Source organism: Coregonus lavaretus (assembly GCF_964263955.1).
Source record: "Coregonus lavaretus genome assembly, chromosome: 37".
NCBI classification, from domain to species: domain Eukaryota; kingdom Metazoa; phylum Chordata; class Actinopteri; order Salmoniformes; family Salmonidae; genus Coregonus; species Coregonus lavaretus.
This window is the reverse complement of record NC_140024.1, coordinates 24,320,705-24,345,815: the sequence shown is the minus strand read 5'-3', so window position 1 is coordinate 24,345,815 and position 25,111 is coordinate 24,320,705. Positions and strand designations below refer to the sequence as shown.

The 25,111-nt window shown below is 46.1% G+C and overlaps 2 protein-coding genes across 2 annotated transcripts in view; both read right to left on the bottom strand.

The window, feature by feature from the left end:
- Window positions 1-17,121, bottom strand: part of LOC311111669 (unconventional myosin-Va-like) — a 48,090-nt gene extending 30,969 nt beyond the window's left edge. Inside the window, exons 1-6 of the mRNA XM_084154458.1 lie at window positions 16,924-17,121; window positions 3,751-3,861; window positions 2,933-3,104; window positions 2,701-2,845; window positions 2,021-2,177; window positions 858-1,001 (exon numbers count right to left, since the gene is read on the bottom strand). Of these exons, the coding sequence (XP_084010584.1) occupies window positions 858-1,001; window positions 2,021-2,177; window positions 2,701-2,845; window positions 2,933-3,104; window positions 3,751-3,861; window positions 16,924-16,977 (783 nt within the window). The 5' untranslated portion in view covers window positions 16,978-17,121. The remainder of the gene's footprint in view (window positions 1-857; window positions 1,002-2,020; window positions 2,178-2,700; window positions 2,846-2,932; window positions 3,105-3,750; window positions 3,862-16,923) is intronic.
- A 2,512-nt stretch (window positions 17,122-19,633) lies between these two features.
- Window positions 19,634-24,315, bottom strand: LOC311111744 (cAMP-regulated phosphoprotein 19-A-like). The gene is made up of 3 exons (XM_084154558.1): window positions 24,133-24,315; window positions 21,693-21,815; window positions 19,634-21,530 (listed from the first exon to the last, which is right to left on the bottom strand). Exons 1-3 carry the CDS (start codon window positions 24,190-24,192, stop codon window positions 21,351-21,353), a joined length of 363 nt encoding a protein of 120 aa, XP_084010684.1. The 5' UTR covers window positions 24,193-24,315; the 3' UTR covers window positions 19,634-21,350.
- Window positions 24,316-25,111: the final 796 nt, after the last annotated feature.

Below are 25,111 nucleotides of genomic sequence, written 5' to 3'. Positions count from 1 at the left end.
TAGTTTTAATGTTGCAACATTTCCACCACAGACTAAGACACACACACCCAGGTGCTGTTGCAGAAAGGAATGTGGGGAATGTGTGTTGCAGTACAGGACTCACTGCAGCTTCCTCAAGTCTGGGAAGACATGCTATACTCCACTATCCTCATTCCTCATCTGAACAATGTGTTTTTGTGTGCATGTGTATCTGTGTGTGTGTGTGTGTGTATCTGTGTGCGAGTGTGTGTATCTGTGTGTGCATCTGTTTGTGTGTGTGCACTTTCTAAGTTGTGCACCTTCCTGATCCGTCTCAGCTGTGTGACCTGGATCAGATCGACACGAGAGAGAGAGAGAGAGAGAGAGAGAGAGAGAGAGAGAGAGAGAGAGAGAGAGAGAGAGAGAGAGAGAGAGAGAGAGAGAGAGAGAGAGAGAGAGAGAGAGAGAGAGAGAAGGACTAAAACACTTATTCAATAGGCTCATATCAGGAATGAGCTGGACACAGAAGGAAGGAAGAACAGAATAGAACAGAGGTAAAGTGACAGGTGAAGAGAAGGAATGTGTTCTGATGTGTGTTCTGTCTCCTGTGTTTTCCTGACCTGGAGGAAGAGGAAAGACAGTGGAAGGAGAGACAGCCAGAAGGATGGATGAGAGAGAGAGAGAGAGAGAGAGAGAGAGAGAGAGAGAGAGAGAGAGAGAGAGAGAGAGAGAGAGAGAGAGAAAGGTAGACTGAGCAGAAGTAAAGACAGACAGACAGGTAAAAAGAAGGAATGTGAACTGATGACTGGTGTGTGTGTATGGTCCGGGTGTGTTTTCCTGAACTGGAGTGGAGGAGGAATTCACTGCTAAATACTGAACTTGTTTAGAGAGACACTCACCTGGAACACCACTCTAGACTTCTCCAGTAGATATGTCCTCATGTTAGCGCCGATGATGCGGTAGCGTTTGTCGAAGCCGATCTCGATGTACTTCCCAAAACGACTGCTGTTGTCGTTACGAGTCGTCTTAGCGTTTCCTATCGCCTAGAGAACACACACACACGGACACACACACACGGACAGAGAGCGAGAAATATAGATTAGGTCAGCAATATCAGCATATCACCCCCCCTTTTACAACAAGGCAGTGTTTTGACATTAGTATTCAGTGTGCATTCCAGGCTAGCTGGGCCATGTGATGGTGTAGAACTAAACTGTCCAGCAGGGAGGGGAGGGACATGGGGAGAGAGATACTGTGGTGGTGCTGCTGCTGCTGCTGTGCATCATGGGGGATGAAGTCCTGCTGGGTCTGCAGTCAAAGCACAGCACAGTAGTCAGTGGTGGTGTTAAAGGTCGTCTTTATTGCAGTCGCGCTGCCCAGATAATCAGACCTCACAACGCCAGCACAGGGACTGGAAATGCCTAAAGCAAATATCACCAACTGACTAACTGCAGTGGAAATCAGCTCTGCTACACACACACACACACACACTATATAGGGGTTAAAGTGTGTGTAAGGAGAGAGCTCTCCTCTAGCTGAGTTAAGAGAAAACACACTGTTACTGTTCCCTAAAGACAAGGAGGCTTTCAGCTGCACAGGCAAGTATGGTAATGTGTCCTTACATCAACACACACACACACAGCACACACACAGCAGGAAGAAGGCTTCCTGTTCATCTGTGATGCTGACCACTGATTGGCTGACAGGGCTGTGAGAGGAGTGATGTCATCCTTACACCAAGGGGGAGAGGGAAGGGAGGAGGAGAGAAAGAGAGGAGATGGGAGAGAGGCCATATGGGCACAGGGGAGAGCACTAACCCCCCCCCCAGATGCCACATGAGAGTACTGGAGCGAGGAGAGGAGAGGAGAGGACTGGAGCGAGGAGAGGAGAGGAGAGGAGAGGAGAGGAGAGGAGAGGAGAGGAGAGGAGAGGAGAGGAGAGGAGAGGAGAGGAGAGGAGAGGAGAGGAGAGGAGAGAGGAGAGAGGAGAGAGGAGAGAGGAGAGAGGAGAGAAGAGAGAAGAGAGGAGAGGAGAGGCAGAGGCGAGGTGAGGGGAGTCATACCTCCATGATGGGGTTGGATGCGAGGACCTTCTCCTCTACGTTGGCCTCTGTGGCTGCTCCGCTGACCGTAGCGAAGTACCGCATGGCGTATTTAGCCGACACAGTCTTCCCTGCTCCCGACTCACCGCTTACGATTATAGACTGGTTCCTCTCATCTCTAATACAGGAGAGAAGGAAAGATGGAGACGGTGAGGGAAGCAAGAGTCTGCTATGTGTCAGCTTAGTTGGCTCAGTCATGCCAATACAACAATACACACATAAAAAAGGAAAGTTATTAGACTTGGTTCTCAAAACGGTGTGTGTGAGGTCACTCTAGCAGACAACATGCTGTACAGAGAGAGAGAGAGAGAGAGAGAGAGGAGAGATAGAAAAGGGGAGAGAGAGAAGGAGAGAGAGAAAAGGGGAGAGAGAGAAGGAGAGATAGAAAGAGAGAAACAGAGACCACCAGTTTATTTCTGGTTTAGTTCTGACCTACAAACCCTAAGAAACAGATTTAGTTAGAGAGGGAGGGGCCATGAGCAGTGGGCGGGGCCAGGAGCAGAGGAACACTTGAAACACAGGTAACACAGACAGTAAATACCCACACACTGTTCTATTCCACTGGAAGCTCTCAGACTGACATCGTTTGAACCATGGGAAAACTGTTTAAACACTGGCACGCATGCCACACACACACATACCTGGCCATCTGTTTGTAAGCCTCCTCAGCCACAGCAAAGATGTGAGGGTCCATGTCTCCCATGTTCTGGCCGCTGTACGCATTGATGATGTCACTACCGTAGATGGGCAGATTCTCATAGGGATTAATGGCCACCAGCACAATCCCTACAGGAAGAGAGAGGAGAGAGGGGGTTGGTGTGTGTGTGTGTGTCTGTGTGTGTGTGGGACCCTTGTGTGTCTGTGTGTGCATACCACAGTATGTGTAGATGAGTTTGGAGTCTGTGAATCGGACTTTAAGGTTGTGCAGGATAGCCGGCTCATGGAGGTAGCTGAGAGCTGTGAGGTCATTCTCCCCCACCAGGATGTCAGGGTTCCGGAGGTGAGGAAGGTTATTCGTCTTATCATCCAGCTTGTGCTCAATGTCCTGAACAACACAGATTAAACAGAGAAGCTGGTGGCACCTTCATTGGTAAATGGAACGGTATCAAACATGGTTTCATTGGGTTTTATACCATTCAATTTAGTTCATTACACCCATTATTGTAATCCGGCCCCCCCTCACCAGCCACCTGTGTGTGTGTGTGTGTGTGTGTGTGTGTGTGTGTGTGTGTGTGTGTGTGTGTGTGTGTGTGTGTGTGTGTGTGAGAGCTGAGTAAGGTCCTGGTTTTATGTAACCCAGTGACATAAAAAGCAGACAGTTGGTGAACATAAGCAAACTCTGCCAAGCCTCATGTATGTACTAAAATATGCCAGCAAATGGGACATGTTTCTGAAAGGTCCACTGGGCTTGGTTGACTTTGTTAACATTGACATATGGACAGGTTATGATATGTATGGTGATATATGGTATATTGCAGTGTGAAGACAACAGCCCTTTACAACTCCTCTGAGTCTTCACTGGAACATACTGGTTCATTTCTGGAGAGTGCTTTCACAGGAAAACTATTAACCAATAATGAGATAGATTCACTGTGTGTGTGTACTGTGAATCTCATCACAAATGAGAGGATGTTATGCAACCACCCAACCCTATACCCCCCTTCTCCTCCTCTTCATCCTCCAGTACTCACCATTCCATCCTCCAGTGTGAGGTGAAGGGTGGAATCTCCATGTTTGTAGTTCTTAGTGAGCTCTGCTGACTTCCACACCTCCTCTGCATCAGGGATCCACACCCGAGCAAACTGAGAGAGAGAGACAGAGAGAGATGTGGATAGAGATATATGGAGACAGAGAGAGAGATATGGATATGGATAGGGAGATATATGGAGACAGAGAGAGATATGGATAGGGAGATATATGGAGACAAAGAGAGAGATATGGATATGGATAGGGAGATATATGGAGACAGAGAGAGAGATATGGATATGGATAGGGAGATATATGGAGACAAAGAGAGAGATATGGATATGGATAGGGAGATATATGGAGACAGAGAGAGAGATATGGATATGGATAGGGAGATATATGGAGAGAGAGAGAGAGAGAGGGGGGAGAGAGAGAGAGAGAGAAAGGAGATGGTGAGAAGGTAGAGAAAGGTTATACATTACATAAATACATACTACAGAGTTTATTCTCCAAGTCATAAAGCTACATAAGGCCTACATCAGTACAGTGCTGTCCCTAGGCTCCATTTCTACTGCATAGAGAGAGCCTGCTGGTGTCCCAGATTAGGACAGTGCTGACTGAGGCTGTTATATATCCATGGTTGTTTGGATATGATTTCACCATCTAACATGATCAATACCGCTGGCCATTCATAAAGTCCCAAACCCAGTCCACATGATTCTGTGACCAATCACAACATGACAGGAATGCTTTCAGAGCCCGCCCTGCCCTGCGGCAGGAGCCTGTCAGCTGATCAAAGACATGCGAAACACACAGACACACTGTGACTGGGTTTGATCCCAGGTCTTCAGCCTTCCACTGGACTATGTTAGCCCGCTGAGCTAAAGCCAAGGCATTAGCTCAGGAAGAAGTCTTCAGGCCTCAGGCTCACAAGAGTGAAGTTCACAGAACCACATCCGTAACACACACATTGGTAGAGACGCACTCCAGTCACCAGAGGAGAGCTGAGTGGTAGATTCCAGCTCTAACAGATGCCATTGGAAAGGTCAAACAGATGGCCTATCAGATTGCCAATCAGTGATCTTTCCGTCTCATTAATCAGCTCAATGATGATCAGCACTACCCTAAGCTTATCATCGTTTACCCTAATCCATTATTACCACCAGCAGACCTATATATGAAGATCTTTCAGAGGCACACACAGCAGGCCAGCCTAGGTCTAATTCCATAGCGCTAGAATGTTTAGCCCACATGATACTGCTTTTTCAGGAGAACAGTCTGTAAAATGTGTTATAATCTCATTGGTAGGAAGGATTTACATGAAGACTGAAAACAAGCTTCAGTGTGTGTGTGTGTGTGAGCATGTGTGTTGGCACTATGACTGTTGGCACTCGGATAGGATGCTCTCATATCCTTATGACTCCCCCTAACCTTCCAGGAACATTCTGTGGAAAAGTCTGATGATCTAGCTCATAGCCTACAGAGCCATGCACTCACACAGACAGACAGACAAGAATCACCATTGTGGGAGGTTGCTTACATATTCAGACCTACGTCATCGTCATGCCATCATGGTTTATCACTACGTAATGGAAAAGGTATTCTTGTGATGGTCCACAATGAATTGAAATGAATCTTTCACACCAGCGTTTAACACTGAAAGGTCAGAGCAGAGTGTGTGTAGAGAGGTCAGCAGAGAAAAGTGCTGACGCGACAGAACACAGAGATTCAGTCATCCTATAGCAGGGTTACTGAGGCTATTCTCTCTCTTTCTCTCTCTACCTGTTCCTTCCTGGAGGAGAGCGGTTCACAGCCCAGCTCCTAGCAATGGAAAGGAGGAGTGAGGGAGTGAGAGTGAGCGATAGAATGAGTGAGAGAGAGATGGAGAGAGTGAGAAAGAGATGGAGAGAGGGGAGTTTGGAGGTAAAAATAGCCTCACACACACACACCTCACTGAGTAGCATCACTCCCACTGTGACACAACCATACACCGCTGAGCACACTTCCTGATCCTCCTAATCACACACACACACACACACTTTCTGCTGCAATTAAGTGTGTAAACCATTTACTAGTCCATGTTGTGAGGAGGGGGGGAGCAGTGGGATTGAGTCATATTTATAGACAGATCCCCAGGGTTACAGTAGAGGAGAGATGAAGGGTAGAACTCTACCCCAAAACACACAGAGATAAGTCAGAGGACCCTGTCTGTCACATGGTGCTAGTGGGGATCAGCTAGACTGGTCAACTATACAGGAGAGGAGGAGAGGACTAAGGAGGAGGATGCAGGAAGAGAAGGGGAGATTATACCCCTTGTGACATCAACCCTCATGACTCAGAGTGAAGGGGTTCTCATCACACACACACACCCTCTGCTTGCCTGGCTCATGACCTGGAACAGCTGATCAGAGTGGGAGAGGAAGAGCTACAGAGAGGGTGAGAGGACAGAGGGGTCCACAGCGAGCAGCAGAGTGTGTGATGTAACCTTGCTTGAGGCTTTAGCTCAGTGGGCTACTGTAGAGCTAACATATCCCTGAGGCATGTGGTGTGTTCTATATTAACCTGACACAAACTGTTTCACACTGCAGGCCTACTCCTGGATCAGTTTAGTAGTTCAGTGCCTTCCTCAGGGGCCCAAGAGCATCCAGTAAGAACACCAGCAACCTTCTGACCTGGGATCTGAACCTATAGGTCAAACCTATAGGCTAACTACCAGCCCAGTGGTTAGTTTTATTAGAGTAGTGTATATGTGTGTGTGTACGTGTGTGTACGTATGTATGTGTGTATGTGTGTATGTGTGAATGTGTGAATGTGTGAATGTGTGAATGTGTGAATGTGTGAATGTGTGAATGTGTGTATGCGTGTATGCGTGTGTGTGTGTGTGTGTGTGTGTGTGTGTGTGTGTGTGTGTGTGTGTGTGTGTGTGTGTGTGTGTGGCAGGTTGGTAGGAGGGAAAGGCCAGTAGCGACTCAGGTCGGCCCTTTAATCCAGGACTGACTAAGAGACTAAAGATCAGCACTGGATTAACTCTGGATTTACCTCTAATCTAATCCCTACACAGAGAACTACACCTCCACTCTCTCTCTTTCACACACACACACACACACACACACACACACACACACACACACACACACACACACACACACACAATAACATTCTACCAGCGTTATTGGTTATACCAGTCCTTTCACAGCCGTGAATACTGAAAGGTTCTGAGAGATACTACGGGTACAGGGTACTAGGGGCTAGGAGCTAGTGAGACAGACCCAGGAGCTAGGGGAAGAGGTTAAGGGGAGGAACTAGGATATTAGGAACAAAGGGCTGGGAGTTAGGAGGTAAGGCCTCAGGCGAGATAGTGAAAGGTTCAACTTCACTCAGTTCCAAGAGGTTATGTCAGTGGGTTTAGATAGAGGCAGTGATGAGGGGACATGAGGAGAGGGTTAGGAGGGGAGTGGAATGGAGAGAGAGGAGTGGGAGGAGAGGAGAGGAGATGAGGGGGGAGGAGAGAAGAAGAGGGGGAGAGAGGAGAGGAGGGGGGAAAGTAACAGCAGAAGTGTTTATACATTTGTTCACAGCCAACAGGATTATTAGAAGTAGATTAACCCTCTTAGACTGAGCTTTCACTTCATCAGTTAGATCTCTCTCGCCCTTTCTTTCGCCTCCTCTCCTCCCCTCCTCTTGTTCGCTCTTCCTCTATCCTTCATTCCTTTATTTCTCCTGATCTGACAAAGCAGGACAGGCCAAACCAGACATCCACCATGTTGCTTTCACAACTCAGCATTACAGATCACTGACAGTGACTGCAGATGGAGGAGAGGAGGAGGATGAGGAGAGTTGAACTGCAGCCTGCCCTCACCCTGCAGGCCTGGTGTCTTCACTGCCGCTGAGGGGGAGGATGAAACAGTGCAGGGCTGTAGAGCAGCAGTAAATCCAGCCTCCACCCCCTGGCCAGGCCTCTCTCTGCTAAAATGGAGAGCATCAATGGCCCTATGAGCCAACATAATTATAATGTTCTTCAATGTCTTCGTTCTTCAACAGAAACAGTTTCCACTCAATTAAACACTTGACTACGATTTATTCATCCTGAATGGAGCCCTGCCCTCTGTGTGTGTGTGTGTGTGTGTGTGTGTGTGTGTGTGTGTGTGTGGTTAGTCTAGTCAACACTGTGTGTGAGCAGTAGAACTAATCTCGCGGTGACTGCGGCCCCGTCATCACATGACCCGGGTCATCACATGACAGAGCCTCATGTGAGAAACTGCTGCTTTTCTGTTTAACCACAGAGTTTCTAAACCATCTTTGGTTTAACACTCCAAGTACACACCTCAGCCGAGATACAGGAGGAAGAGGAGGATAGGAGAAGAGAGATGAGAGAATAGAGGAGGGAGGGAATAAGAACAGAGGAGAAGAGAGGGGAGGAGGGGGAGGAAAGGAGAGGGGAGAAGGTAGGAGGAGAGGAAACGAGGGAGAGGAAGAGAGGGGAGGAGGGGAGCAGATGTAGGAATCTTGGGAAAAAACTATGTTGATGAAAATCCCTGATTCCTGGGAAACACTACCTGGAGCGCTCGCTCGCCCTCTTTCCCTCCCTATCTCATTACCCCCCTCCCACTATCCCCCTCTTCCTCCCCCCTCTTTCTCTCCCCCTCTCCCATCCCCTCTCCCCCCTCTCCCATCTCCTCTCCCCTCCCCTCACTCCCATCTCCTCTCCCCTCCCCTCACTCCCATCTCCTCTCCCCTCCCCTCACTCCCATCCCCTCTCCCCCCTCTCCCATCCCCTCTCCCCCCTCTCCCATCCCCTCTCCCCCCTTCCTCTCTCCCACCTCTCCATACCAACAGTGTCACCCCATATCAGAGTGTCTTACAGTAACTTGTCTGTCTAATCCCATTAGTTACTATGCAGACATTTGGCAAACAGGAGTACAGTATGACACAGTACAGTAGCCCTGACTATGACAGTACAGTAGCCCTGTCTATGACAGTACAGTAGCCCTGTCTATGACAGTACAGTAGCCCTGACTATGACAGTACAGTAGCCCTGTTTATGACAGTACAGTAGCCCTGTCTATGACAGTACAGTAGCCCTGACTATGACAGTACAGTAGCCCTGACTATGACAGTACAGTAGCCCTGACTATGACAGTACAGTAGCCCTGACTATGACAGTACAATAGCCCTGACTATGACAGTACAGTAGCCCTGACTATGACAGTACAATAGCCCTGTCTATGACAGTACAGTAGCCCTGTTTATGACAGTACAGTAGCCCTGTCTATGACAGTACAGTAGCCCTGACTATGACAGTACAATAGCCCTGACTATGACAGTACAGTAGCCCTGACTATGACAGTACAGTAGCCCTGTTTATGACAGTACAGTAGCCCTGTTTATGACAGTACAGTAGCCCTGTCTATGACAGTACAGTAGCCCTGTTTATGACAGTACAGTAGCCCTGTCTATGACAGTACAGTAGCCCTGACTATGACAGTACAATAGCCCTGACTATGACAGTACAATAGCCCTGACTATGACAGTACAGTAGCCCTGACTATGACAGTACAGTAGACCTGTCTATGACAGTACAGTAGCCCTGACTATGACAGTAGAGTAGCCCTGACTATGACAGTACAGTTCAGAATTCCCATAGTATAATAGCGTATAACGGGGTATGACAGAAGGAAGGTATGATAATCTAGATAGTGCTCCTAACTGGCTGAAACAGTATTTTCTGTTGAGCAGCCCTCTGTTGTTCCTGTGTTGGCTGAGGTACCCAGGCCTACTGGAACACTCACTGTGGCTACATCCCAAATGGCACCCTATTCCCTATAAAGTACACTACTTTTGAAACAGAGCCCTATGGGTGCCATACAGGGTACCATTTAGGCCGCAGCCTGTCTTCATTTTTATTTTTTATTTTTTTGGTCATTTTTAGCATACATTTTTCATACTGACCCCCGTGGGAATCGAACCCACAACCCTGGCGTTGCAAGCGCCATGCTCTACCAACTGAGCTACAGGAGGGTCATCAACAGACAAACAACCCTTCCTGGTACAGGAGAGACAGGGGAGTCTGACCTCCATGTTTAAGAAAGAGAGTACCAACTCACACAGCTACTGGACAAGTATGCTCTTGCACGTGCACACAGGCCTGAAACAACCAAAGCCAAGCCAAGTGAAAGGAAGTGAACTTACTTTGACAAACATATAATCCAACTCCTGATTCTCGTTCATCTTCACGTCTCAGCAGATCCCAGAGCCTTATCTTAAACTTCCTCTTCACCTCCCGGCCCCACACACACACACCTTGCAACACACTCCCTGCTACACACACCGACCACCACACACCTTGCCAACGGAGGGAGGTGAATGGATTAGTGATGGTTATAGCGTTGTGGACAGATGAAGTATACCCATTGTGTCTGACAGCGATCAGGACTCTGTCTCTCTCCCTCTGCCTTCTACTTTGCCCTGGTCCAACCCTGTCATTGGACGACCCAGATTTCAGTCAAACAGCCCAGCTCCCGCCCTCCCAGCCCAGACTACCACCCCTCAGTCACATGAGGACGAGGCAGACAAAAACTCACACACTATCGCTCAAACACACACACACACGAGCTGGGATGATGATGTGATTGTTGATGGAACAAGTGATAGATACAACAAGTAGTAGTGGTAGTAGTTTCAAGGGAAATATATATTGTGATAATTCAGTCAATTTATCGTGATTTGGGTTTTTGTCCATATCGCCCAGCTCTAACAGGCAGTCTCTCACACACAAGCAAACTAAAGCTCCATGAGTCTCCTCAACCACAGAACTACCTAAGTATTTTGCCCCTTACTAAGTATTTTGCCCCTTACTAAGTATTTTGCCCCTTACTAAGTATTTTGCCCCTTACTAAGTATTCTGCCCCTTACTAAGTATTTTGCCTCAGCGAGTCAGCTCCTTTGCCCTTTACTACTGCTCCAAACACTGTGTCCAGAAAGTTGCACACACACCACAGAACAAGGCGTGTTTACCTGTGTGTGTGTGTGTGTGTGTGGAGCAGCAGGAAGTCATGTAGAGAGCACTGTGGACATGACTTCGCCGCTCAATTACCATAACAGGGTTACCGTGGTAATCTAATGCACATGTCCTGCATCAGCGTCCGAGGAAAACACACAATTATGTAATGGTCCAGCAGTTTGTCTTAACTTGCTGACCTGATCAGTAGGATGAGGAAAGTGTGTTCATCTTTGAGCCGAGAGATGCTGTATTCTTCTCTGAGCTACTAAAGGACTGTGCTCTCCCCAATGCCCTATAGGATAGACCTGACTGACTACTGGAGCCCGCTACAGCTGTCCTATAGGATAGACCTGACTGACTACTGGAGCCTGCTACAGCTGCCCTATAGGATAGACCTGACTGACTACTGGAGCCTGCTACAGCTGCCCTATAGGATAGACCTGACTGACTACTGGAGCCTGCTACAGCTGCCCTATAGGATAGACCTGACTGACTACTGGAGCCTGCTACAGCTGCCCTATAGGATAGACCTGACTGACTACTGGAGCCTGCTACAGCTGTCCTATAGGATAGACCTGACTGACTACTGGAGCCTGCTACAGCTGCCCTATAGGATAGACCTGACTGACTACTGGAGCCTGCTACAGCTGTCCTATAGGATAGACCTGACTGACTACTGGAGCCCGCTACAGCTGCCCTATAGGATAGACCTGACTGACTACTGGAGCCTGCTACAGCTGCCCTATAGGATAGACCTGACTGACTACTGGAGCCTGCTACAGCTGTCCTATAGGATAGACCTGACTGACTACTGGAGCCTGCTACAGCTGCCCTATAGGATAGACCTGACTGACTACTGGAGCCTGCTACAGCTGCCCTATAGGATAGACCTGACTGACTACTGGAGCCTGCTACAGCTGTCCTATAGGATAGACCTGACTGACTACTGGAGCCTGCTACCGCTGTCCTATAGGATAGACCTGACTGACTACTGGAGCCTGCTACAGCTGCCCTATAGGATAGACTTGACTGACTACTGGAGCCTGCTACAGCTGTCCTATAGGATAGACCTGACTGACTACTGGAGCCTGCTACAGCTGTCCTATAGGATAGACCTGACTGACTACTGGAGCCTGCTACAGCTGCCCTATAGGATAGACCTGACTGACTACTGGAGCCTGCTACAGCTGCCCTATAGGATAGACCTGACTGACTACTGGAGCCTGCTACAGCTGTCCTATAGGATAGACCTGACTGACTACTGGAGCCTGCTACAGCTGTCCTATAGGATAGACCTGACTGACTACTGGAGCCTGCTACAGCTGTCCTATAGGATAGACCTGACTGACTACTGGAGCCTGCTACAGCTGCCCTATAGGATAGACCTGACTGACTACTGGAGCCTGCTACAGCTGTCCTATAGGATAGACCTGACTGACTACTGGAGCCTGCTACAGCTGTCCTATAGGATAGACCTGACTGACTACTGGAGCCTGCTACAGCTGCCCTATAGGATAGACCTGACTGACTACTGGAGCCTGCTACAGCTGTCCTATAGGATAGACCTGACTGACTACTGGAGCCTGCTACAGCTGCCCTATAGGATAGACCTGACTGACTACTGGAGCCTGCTACAGCTGCCCTATAGGATAGACCTGACTGACTACTGGAGCCTGCTACAGCTGTCCTATAGGATAGACCTGACTGACTACTGGAGCCTGCTACAGCTGTCCTATAGGATAGACCTGACTGACTACTGGAGCCTGCTACAGCTGTCCTATAGGATAGACCTGACTGACTACTGGAGCCTGCTACAGCTGTCCTATAGGATAGACCTGACTGACTACTGGAGCCTGCTACAGCTGCCCTATAGGATAGACCTGACTGACTACTGGAGCCTGCTACAGCTGTCCTATAGGATAGACCTGACTGACTACTGGAGCCTGCTACAGCTGCCCTATAGGATAGACCTGACTGACTACTGGAGCCTGCTACAGCTGCCCTATAGGATAGACCTGACTGACTACTGGAGCCTGCTACAGCTGTCCTATAGGATAGACCTGACTGACTACTGGAGCCTGCTACAGCTGTCCTATAGGATAGACCTGACTGACTACTGGAGCCTGCTACAGCTGCCCTATAGGATAGACCTGACTGACTACTGGAGCCTGCTACAGCTGCCCTATAGGATAGACCTGACTGACTACTGGAGCCTGCTACAGCTGTCCTATAGGATAGACCTGACTGACTACTGGAGCCTGCTACAGCTGCCCTATAGGATAGACCTGACTGACTACTGGAGCCTGCTACAGCTGCCCTATAGGATAGACCTGACTGACTACTGGAGCCTGCTACAGCTGTCCTATAGGATAGACCTGACTGACTACTGGAGCCTGCTACAGCTGCCCTATAGGATAGACCTGACTGACTACTGGAGCCTGCTACAGCTGCCCTATAGGATAGACCTGACTGACTACTGGAGCCTGCTACAGCTGCCCTATAGGATAGACCTGACTGACTACTGGAGCCTGCTACAGCTGTCCTATAGGATAGACCTGACTGACTACTGGAGCCTGCTACAGCTGCCCTATAGGATAGACCTGACTGACTACTGGAGCCTGCTACAGCTGTCCTATAGGATAGACCTGACTGACTACTGGAGCCTGCTACAGCTGCCCTATAGGATAGACCTGACTGACTACTGGAGCCTGCTACAGCCTGATGACTAGACACACTCTTTGTTCACCAACCTGTGACAGCAGAGACGTCATTTTAATGCTGTCAAAATGACAAGACATTTTTCTATAGTGCGAGAGAATGAGCTGACATTCATTCCAACAGAGTAAGGTCATGTTGTAAGCTAGACCTAAACTTAACCCTTTGAGTTGTGGGTTTGTGCTGGCACCAGCAGAATTATAGTTATTGTTAGTGGCAACACCAGGGTTGTGAGTTTGATTGCTACATGTCCCATATACTTAGCTATGTGTTTCTTCATTGTACGTTTATCTGCCTTCTTTCTCCTCTCTCCTTCCGCCTCCCTCCCTCCGCCTCCCTCCCTCTCTCCTTCCGCCTCCCTCCCTCCGCCTCCCTCCCTCCGCCTCCCTCCCTCTCTCCTTCCGGCTCCCGGAAGGAACAATAGCTAGTGGAAAGCCTCATTCTGGTTCAAATATGATAATTGGGGCCCTTACGGAATCCAGGCATTAAAAAGTAATTCAACAATATTTAAAAATGTATTTACCTTAGTAGGGAATCAATTAAATGTATCAACCAAGTTTATCTTAAGACATGAACAGAAGACATCAGTGATTGGTATTTCCTGCAACTTCCTGAAGAGGCAAAGAGAATGCTCCTGTCTGTGAGTGTGCGGTGCGTGCATCTACCACTTTGTGTAGCCTTTAGTGATGATGTTAATGAAAACAGTCTTCTGGTAGATGGAAAGGCTTTCCCCAAAACCTTCTCAATTAAATGTTAACTATAAAGTAGCCTATGCCTACCTGGCAGAATGATATCATGATTATTTCAATCCAGTGGGTATTTGTTTTGCAAACTCCCATTACATGTACCGCTAAACAACAGCCTCTTCCTAGGTGTGCACTTGAATTAAAGGGTAACTACACCCAAAAATCTACATTTCTCAGATTATTCCCAGACTTCAAAAGTGGTCTCCTAAAAAATAAAAAATTGGATGTTCTATTTTTTTTTTGTGTGTGTGTGATTTTGAGAGAGAAAACCTGAAAGAAAATGGGGGAAAATGAAACCTGGAAAAACAAAATGAAGAAAACTGAATTTGGGAAAGAACAAAACGGAATCAGGCAAAAAATGTAATGGATTGTATAGGGCCCTACCTAGGCTAATGATACTTTGTTATTAATATAGGCTATGTATAATCAGATAAATGTAATTCTTAAGACTGATATAACCCTTTTCTTTTTTTAAATGTAACCTTTTATTTATTTTTCAAGATAATGTGGGCTATTTATTTTTATAAAATACATAATTTGAAGAACAAACATTGTGGCAATACATATCTTGCAGTAAAACTGTAAATAAGACTGATCTCAAGAGAAGACTGATCAAACGTTAAAAAAGGTTTCTCTTACTTAGAAAATAGTCCTGATCATATAGACCTAGACCATATCCAAAACAACTCACTGAATTCATACATTTTCTGTCATTTGAATTGTAAAGTCATGTCTCTCTACACAATACCACAACTAATTTTTCCAATCTGGGAGGTAAACTCGATAAAGTATTGAATAATTTTGCTGTGCATTTCGGATGGAATCATGGTATTAGAATGTACGAGAGGCAAGCTCCTTAGGCAAAAAATCTAACCCTTGGGGGCAAGCCCCGGACCAGGGGCACCTGGCTGTCTACTTTTTCTAGTTGGCTGGCTAATCTATGTACTTGTGGAAAACACTGGTGTGTGTGTGTGTGTGTGTGTGTGTTGAGTATGGGAGGACCCTCTGAACTAACTGTTTATTGGTTAGAGAGACAAAAAGAAGAGTGTTCCCTAGACCTCTGTACTCACGAAGAAAACCACACACACCCTCAGGGAAAACCTCTGAGTTGACACGCCCTTTGACACTTAGGCTACAAGGCATTAGCAATGCACACAGACATTTCAGTTCTTATGGAGAGCCTTCATTTGTGCAGCGGTGAATTTATCCTAAGTATGGATAGTCATGTCTGTAGACAGATAGACAGACCGACCAACCGGCAGTGTATTTCCATCGCAATCTTTCTATATGTTTCTAATATATCCACACACTCCTTCCTTTGGTGTGTGGATGGATGTGGTAGTAGTAACCCTGAGGACCCGGACACTTCAGGGTATCAGTCATTCACATTCATGCCACACACCACTCTGTTCATTCTGAATACAGCAGCTGGCCTAGTGGAGGATGGGCAACTCATCTCTCTTTCTCACACACGCACACCCACACTCTCTGCCCCCTCATCTATCCGAATTTCCTCCTCACATTGTTGGTCAAAAACAATAACATCAACAACAAAGAAGTATTAATTTTATTTGTTGGGTAAGGTTATTCTAGGCTGTTGTCATTCATTTCTATATTATAATTATACTAAACTCAAATTGCATCCCTATATTTGGCCTGTTTTGATCAGGCAGTGACAAGCCTTTATCTCTCAGCTCTCACCGTTCCCCTGGCCGAGCTGTCTCGAGCTTGGGCCGCGTTCAGCAGGATGGAAAGTTTTGGAACGTTCAGCTAGAAATATCCTATGTAGAACAAACATGCATCTCTGACTTGTAGAATACGGAATCACGTCGGTTCTATTTGTGGCATTTCTATCTGCAACGTTCGAGAACGTTCTCATACTGAACATGGTCCTGGACCCAAAAAGGGGGAAAAATCTCAAAACAACCGGCGGTGACGTGAGCGGGGCCCGTGACGTCAGCGCTGGTATCAGCATAATTCCTCTCTCCTCCGTACCCCAAACCGAATCCCAGCCTCGAGCTCAAATAAAAGGCCTGTCCTCCGTTATAAACCACGACTGTATAAACACAAGAACAAACATGACTGTGCCACTGCCAGTTGACAAAATAACATGATTTATTTAGGACAAAAAACAACATTCTCCATCGTAGCCAGTGCGATGCTACATTTATACCATAATAAAAATCGGCTTTTAAAAAGTGCATCAACCTGCAGATGATGACATTACGCCGAATAATAAAACATTCAAATTGACAGTCATTCTGAGCCGGGGGCTATGAAGGGCAGAGACAGAGGCCGAATCTCAGAGCCCACCGCTTCGGCGCTTTGTCAACTGAGATGCTTCTGCTGCTGCACCCATTTTAACACAGCAGAGAGCTAAATATAGAAGGTGCCTTCACTCAGTCATAGGCTACTGCATGTCAACCTACATGTACTGTATATAGTCCCCCAAGCTGTAGGACGCTGCTTCAAACGCTTTTCATTCATTCCAAAAACCAAGCATTGTTTTGATGTCCGAAAATCACCTCCTGCGCGGTGCGCGAGGCTTTGTGACCTGTCAATCTCGCTGTTTGTATTAAAGACTTCCCTCTCATTCATTCCCGCCATCAACGAATGAATGATTATAAACAAGCTCTTTGCTTTGTGCTCATTGAAGAAAGCGCTGCAGAAACGCTATAAACGCACAAGGCAAAGCCCGATTATGTTGATTCCATTACCTTTGTGTACAGCTCCGACGCTGCCATACTGCAGCTGTCGTGTCCTTTTTCCATGAATCTCAGCAGCTAGATTTGAACATCAGTAGGTCGCCGCTCCGTTTTTTCCTCGCAGTTAATAAATAAAAATCCCTCCAGGTTTTAGGTTACTCTCCTTTTAGTGTACAACACATAGCACCATCATACCTGGAAAACCTCGATATTTTGGCATCTCTCGGAGCATTATGGGAATTGATGATGGATAAAATGATTCAGTGAAACGCGGTTGTTGCCATGGGCTCGGAAACATGGCTAAACAGCGCACCCCTGTGGCCAAGAGGCGACATCGCTTTAGTTCTGCTGGTTAGAACTATGGTTAGAAGCCTGCTAGTCAGAAACTGTAGGTAGGCCTACATAACTCTATGTGTGGTTATTTCAGAGGCGTGAGTAGGAGTATTGTTCAACTTGTTCGTGTAATAAAAACTCTGATTCACCTCTCCTCCAGTCAGCTGAACGACCAGAGAACTTCTCAGCTGTCTAGATCTAGAAATGTCATCTTTAGACCCGTTGCTGACATGATTACACAATAGAGAGAAATTAATCATAATCTGATCTAGACCACAGTTCTATCTGAAATTCCAGATGTTCTGTAACGTTCTACATTCCTAATTGTAAACGGCTGGAGTCAGTCTTCTGTTGAGAAAAATATATATATATAACTAGAAGACTGGTTGCTGTGTCCCGTGTCATAATAAGTGGGTGCTTCTCATAGATAAATCAAGAGGATATATAATTTTTTTTTTTAAATGATGTATCACTGTATTTCTTTCGCTCTGCTGGCTGTTGTCCTCTGTTGAGAACACATCTATAAATCGAACTAGAAGACTGGGGTGTATTCATTAGACAGATTCCGTTGCAAAACGTTTCGTCTGTTGCAAAACGTTTTGCAACAGAAACCGTTTACTATAGGAGCCGAACGGAAGCAAACAGAACGGAACGGGTAGCGACCTGCCTGAATTTGTCCAACAGAAACTCTCATTTTCGATGCCAAACGTTTTCCGTTTTGATTGCAACAGACTAAACGTTTTACAACGGAATCCGACTAATGAATACAGCCCTGGTTGCCATGTGTCATATGCCTACTAATTTAGCACTCTTCATCCCGGGTGGGTCATAAAGCTGCAACAATTTTCTTCCACTAGGGTCTGTCGGTCTTTGGCCACAGCTTGTGTCTTAAATGGGAGATAAATCCAGCATATTTATATACATTTTGATCAAGATTTATCTTGGTGGTGCTTCTGCTCTGCTGGTGTTATCCCTCATGTAATACTAACTGGCCTCTACATTTGCATACATCATTCCTTTGTATACAATCTTTCATAGATGATCGTATGATCTCTGTCATTGCATGGAGTCAGTCATCAAACACCAACAGCCGTTTGTGCAAAACTATTTTATTTACAAAACAAAATGGCACAAAGTGACAGGGGGGCAGTCAAATACAAGCACACCTCAACTATGTAGTGCTTCAGCTTCAGACCCTTGATGACCACACCCCCACCTCTACTAGTGGACTGGCCTGTGCATATATACAGTAGAGCACTATATAGGGAATATGGTGTCATTGATATTTGTAAGGATATGCTGGACAAAGGGGGTGGGTATGTGTGAGGGAGATAGTGTGTGTGTGACAAGAGAGAGGGAGAGTGTGTGTGTGTGAGAGAGAGAAAGAGGGAGAGTGGGAGTGAGTGTGTGTGAGAGAGTTGGAGTGTGTGTGTGAGGCCAGCTAATTTGGAGCTAAATGAAATGTCTTTAGACCCTGTCACATCATCCTGCTGTTCCATCTCCATTCACCAGTGGAGCCTGCTGAGGGGAGGACAGCTCATAATAATGGCTGGAACAGAGTAAATGGAAACCATGTGATTGATACCATTCCACTCAAGCCCTTACCACGAGCACATCCTCCCCAATTAAGATGCCACCAACCTCCTGTGACATTCACCCCTCCCTCTGATAGCCACTCTGGTCTCAAACCACACCATAGAGACAGGAGGGTTTTCCTGACCATGTGACCTGACCAGGAAATACTATAGACACTGGTTAAAGGTTACAAATAGGGTCCAGAGTTTTTCCTGGTCAGGAGTTTTTTGGGGGGGCCATACATGTTGGTGCTTTTCCAATGAAACTTACCCCCACACTAGTGGGTCGACAGTGTTTTAATGTAAGCTCTAGTGTTATTGTTTCCATCAGGAGAGTGCCACTAAAGACTTGGGGCGAGCAGAATCAACAACCTCTACATCATTCAAGACAGTAGCTTTGTGAGAAGGTGTTAAAGTTCATAGTTAGCCATTGTTATGCAAATAAAGCTGAAAAGTACCCAGGGCCTGGGCTTGGCCCCAAGTCAGAGCAGGTCCACTGGAGCCATGGCCCAGTGAGACACGGGTGCCGACCCACGTAGATGGAAACAGAAAAGTCTGAGTCTTTTGGGTAAATCCTAATTGGAAACTCGCCAATAGTGCACTACTTTTGACTAGAGCCCTATGTGGCAGTGGGTGTAATGTAGTGCACTATACAGAAAGAAGGGTGTGATTGGAGATTCTCTATATAATGCAATAATTCTCACCACCAGAGCCCTTTGGACCCTGGTCAAAAGTAGTGCACTATGTAGTGAATAGGGTGCCATTTGGGACATATATGTAGCATTTAAACAGAACAAAACAACAGTAGTGAGAGGTTCTGGTCAGTCATTATCAAGGTTATATTCATATTCAATCACTCAAGCACATTACAGCATAATTTAGATGACAACATAACACTAATAACAACGTGTTTGGTAAATCATAATATTCTAGGGTAAAACATTCTAAAAGGCTGATTTCGGCCTCACTCCTCTCCAACACAACTAGAAATATGTACACAATCAGCTAACAGGACTGGAGATGACATTCAACCCTCTAGACCAGAGAGACCGTCTGTCTGTGTCCCAAATGGAACACTATTCCCTATGTAGTGTAACCATTTTGGGCCAGAGGCTCGCAGGGCAGCCACATACGGCTCTAGTTGATAGTAGTGTACTGCATAGGGAATAGGGTGCAATTTAAGACTCTCTGTGGCTCCAGTCGGCCTTCCTCCCTCCTATGTTAGACTCTCCAGGTGTGCGTCCAAAATGGCACCCTATTCCCTAAATAGTAAGAAAAAAATGTATGCACTCACTCTGGATAAGAGCGTCTGCTAAATGACTAAAATGTAAAACGTAATACACTGAGAGTACAAAACATGTTCTTTCCATGACAGACTGATCAGGTGAAAGCTATGATCCCTGATTGATGTCACTTGTTAAATCCACTTCAAGTTAGTGTAGATATAATATAATATGCCATTTAGCAGACGCTTTTATCCAAAGCAACTTACAGTCATGTGTGCATACATTTTATATGAAGGGTAGGAGACAGGTTAAAGAATGATTTTTAAGCCTTGAGACAGATTGTGTGTGTGCCATTCAGAGGGTGACAAAAGATTTAGGTGCCTTTGAACAGGATATGGTAGTAGGTGCCAGTTTGAGAGCGTCAAGAACTGCAACGCTGCTGGATTTGTCATGCTCAACAGTTTCCCGTGTGTATCAATAATGGTCCACTACCCAAAGGACATCCAGCCAACTTGACACAACTGTGGGAAGCATTGGAGTCAACATGGGCCAGCATCCCTGTGGAACGCTTTCGACACCTTGTAGAGTCCATGCCCCCGACGAATTGAGGCTGTTCTGAGGGCAAAAAGGGGTGCAACTCAATATTAGGAAGGTGTTCAGTGTACTTTTTACCAGGGCCCATAGGGCTATATAGGGATAGGGTGTCATCTGGGACAGAGTTCCAGTCATTTACATTTACATTTTAGTCATTTAGCAGACGCTCTTATCCAGAGCGACTTACAGGAGCATTTAGGGTTAAGTGCCTTGCTTAAGGGCACATCGACAGATTTTTCACCTAGTCGGCCCGGGCATTAGAACCAGCGACCTTTCGGTTACTGGCACAACGCTCTTATCCACTAAGCTACCTGCCACCCAATTTGCTGGTCCCAGTCATCTTTAAAGTCTCCTCCTCTGTAGTGGAGTCATCCCACTCCCTCTCTCTTCTACACATCCTCATCCTTGCTTTCAGTGTATTTTTACATGAGAATAGAAGATAAACAAGAACAGAGAGGGGAGGAGGAAAAGGAGGAAGAGGGAGCCATAACAGAGTGGAAGGTGAAGGGAAGCTGAGAGGACTGGGTGAAGAGGGTGAGGGACAGAACAAGGGACAGGCGGTTAGGGGTGTGTGCCAATTTGCTGGCCACCAGGAAGGGGTCTCTCTGGGACTGGTGCAGGAGTAGATGGGGGGAGGTAGTGAGACAGGAACAGGTGTAGTAGGGTGATTGTTAGGAGTATTGACAGGGTTAGAGACAGGACAGTGTGTGTATCAGCCGGCCAGTTTGCTGGCCACCAGGGAAGGTTTCCTCTGCGGCAGGTCCTGAGGTGTAGGGATATGGTCTCCTGTGATCTCTCCCCCTCCGCTCTTCTCTGACGTGGCTGCAGGAAGCTGCTTGTTCTTCACCTTGGCCTTGGCCATGTTGTAGTCCCCAGAGTCAAAATACTTTTGCTGCAGAAAGAGAATGTTAGACTTAAAACAACCTGTAACTTTAAAAAAACAAAAAAACAGTCTAATTGATGCTGAGCGAGAGAGAGAGCGAACTGTAGGCTCGTGGGGATAGGTTAGGAGAGAAAGTAGGGCGGTAGGTAGGGTTTGGGAGTGTGCACTCACCCCCTTGGTCAGGCGTTTGCGTAGCAGGTCGGAGCCTCCAGGTTTGTGTCCCAAGTTTGGGTAGCGAGCCTTCAACTTGGCCTCCTCAACCTTCTCTGGACTGATCACCTTGTCGTCCATCTCCTGAAACACACAAACAATTGCAAGCTGGCTAAAGGCATTGTCAAGCGGATGGTCACGTGTTTGCGAGGCAGTGTGCCCAGGGTTTGAGCCGTTGTACGGACAGTGTACCCGAAGCTATGCTAAGCAAGCACACTGTGGTCTGTCACATCAGCTCCTGAAAACACCTGCGCCACCCACATGCGGAGGGAGCAGGGCTGCTACTACTGGTAGGGACGTCAAACAAACGCTCAACAGTTTCCCGTGTGTATTAAGAATGGTCCACCACCCAAAGGACATCCAGCCAACTTGACAACTGTGGGAAGCATTGGAGTCACTATGGGCCAGCATCCCTGTGGAATGCTTTCGACACCTTGTAGAGTCCATGCCCCGACAAATTGAGGGCAAAAGGGGGTGCGAGAAAATGTTTTCTTACAGAGATTTAAGTTGATAAATGGCTACGCCAGGTTGTCATCTAATCGACATATATGCAGTATACCCAAGTTCATTGAGGTTTGTCTGTGAGAAGAGCGCAAACAGTACATGTCGCTGCAGTTATTGTCCCAGTTCCATTGATTTCAATACAATATCAACATGAGTGATTAATTTGTGCGCGCTATTGATTACAGTAGAACAAGCTAATCAATTCCAGTCTTGAGTGACTCCTTGGTAAATATTGGTCCTGTTTATATGGTACTAATTTAGCAAAAAAACAAGTAATCTGAACACAAGTGTGACGTGTGTGTAGGGAGTAACTTATGTAATGGTCTTCAAAATATCATAACTTATTTCAGCATATTGATTATGAATTTGAAATGTAAACTGGTGTTTTGACACTCAAAAAGACATGGCAACAGGAAGCAGCAACAGTATCATTTTCAATGCATGTTTCAGGAATATAAATGGTACTTTTAACACTTTATCAGGAAAAACTACTGAATGAGCCCAAAAATGTGCTATGATTTATTCATTTGAATGATATTAGTGAAATCGTTAAAATAGGTTTGTCCTGGCTACTACTGAGCCTGCAGGCAGCCAACAGCCACAGCAGCAGACACCTCCGTCAGGCCTGCACAACAGACAAGGCCTGTACAGCCTTAACATAGGGCCTTTGTCCTGGTAAATGCAATGTGTATTGCTAAACAACATTGAGAGAGGATTTCTGTTAAAGTGACAGCCTGCCTGGCATGTGATATGTGCCTGTATGAAGACATTACATAAACTAAAGCTGGTTGATGTGTGTTGTACTAGAAGCTGAAGTAGGGATTTAGCTATAAAACCACCACAGCAGTAATAAGAGGAATCTGGAGCATGAACAAATTAATACATTTACATTTTAGTCATTTAGCAGACGCTCTTATCCAGAGCGACTTACAGTTAGTGAGTGCATACATTTTTCATACTGGCCCCCCGTGGGAAACGAACCCACAACGCTGGCGTTGCAAACGCCATGTCTACCAACTGAGTTAGACATGCCTAGAGTGCCTTCACCATGCCTCCTAAGCTGCGGGCACACTGCAAGAGTTGAGAGGGTTGGAAGGAATGGAATATGGATTATATGAGTTACCTAACTAAAGGACAGAACATAAACACTGGCCTTCAGTACATCGTGGGGCGAGTCACTGTTGACAGTCAAGCCAGATTGCCATCTTTAAAGTAGACAACAGTGGTCAAGCCACTGAAAGCAACATAACTTCGCTAACGTTAGATGGCTTTGATAGTGGTAGCTAACTAGTTAGATCACTTGTTGGTTAATGTGGTTAAAGCTAGCTGGCTAATGTGGCAATGACAGTTGTTCGTTAGCTAACTAGCTGGCTAAAATAGACACAAATCGACATAGCTAGCTAGCATTTACTTGCTAGCTAACTTAGCTTGTTAAGTCGTTATCCAACAAGCAAGTCAATTATATAACGTTAGCTATTACTACACATTAGTTAAGGAAAAACAATAATTAGGGGATTTGTTCCGCTTGTGTTTACCAAATAATCATGACTTCATTAGTTAACTAACTAGCATTATGGGCAGCTAACGTTAACTGTCGTAGCTAGCTAACGTTAACTAGCTGAATTCCTTAGTTAACGTTAGCGTAATATCGAAAAGCCCTAGCTAGTTACGACTGCAATTAGTTATGGAAAACAGTTTGTTTAGACACCAACTGGTATTTATTAAGTAGAACAAACTGATGTTGTGGATAATCAATCACGACAGCTAGCTAGTTAGAAAGGATTAACGCTAGCTAGCTAAAAACCTGCATCCCATATGATCGTGTGCATTGCAGTGCCAGTGCAGCTTGACAGTCGTTGGTTAGCAGTGTGGTTGTGTTTAAGACAAATACACGTACGTTCTGGTCATTTACCAACGTCTCCTCGGTCGTCTTTGTTCCCTCAATTTCCTCCGACATTTCTGTGTAACCTCGATCCCTGGCAAAGTCGAAAAGTAAACACAATCTGGACTAAATCCTTGCCCTGGTTTCCTCTCCCCATACGAATCCGTCCGACCGTTAGCTACTAGCGCGCACAAATATGGCTGCCCGATCTGACGTCACTGTTTAGCAGAGGCGCGCTCATCATTCTCAGAAAACCGCCGCTAGATATTTGAGCAAGACAAAAGTAGAGCCTTTTATTGAGCATCAACTCGGTTTAATGCATGCAACCAACATTAACTACAAACGTTTTTGACATCAGATTTGAAGTAGGTGTTTCCCAGTATATTGCATGATGGTAAATGCCGTTTTTTTTGCTGTAATGACAATGGAATGCAGCAGAAGGATTTGGCCATGAAGTCCAATGTCATGAAATAAGCTAAATTATACACATTATTCCTTTATTTGATGGACCATGATCCATATGTTATATTGAAGGCCAGTGATTGTGGGGGAACTGCCAGAGATGAACCAGTGACTCAGTGGTTATGGAGTTTGGCCACCACCTGTGCCATGACCTCTTGGCAGCTGCAGCCTGCAGCAGTAGGCCTACACTAAGAAAGGAGGGTCAGGGACCAGGGTACATATATTAACGGTTTACAGACAGAATAAAGTTTTTTTAATTGACAGAGATTTGAATGTAGCTCTCCAGTGTGTATCCTTTCTCTTCTCAACAGGCCACTTGATCATGTACATCTGACCACAGGACCAACCTGCTATGACCGATGAGGACTTTAACAGTCGTTTTATTCAGCTGTAGAAATTCTGACTCGTTTTCATTTGTACATAATCTTTTTCAAATGTATTATAACAACATTATAACATGTTTTACATCAGTCGACATGACATGGACCTCAGTGTTGTCCAAGACACTCAAAATAAAGACACACAGACAATG

Bases quoted from the DNA above. Each gene is read 5' to 3' on its own strand.
- LOC311111744 (XM_084154558.1), bottom strand. From the start codon at position 24,192: ATGTCGGAGGAAATTGAGGGAACAAAGACGACCGAGGAGACGTTGGTA. The intron at 21,816-24,132 runs GTACGTGTATTT...TGTGTGTTTCAG, and splicing joins CGTTGGTAAATGACCAGAAC to GAGATGGACGACAAGGTGAT. The intron at 21,531-21,692 runs GTGAGTGCACAC...CTCTTTCTGCAG, and splicing joins GCAAACGCCTGACCAAGGGG to CAAAAGTATTTTGACTCTGG.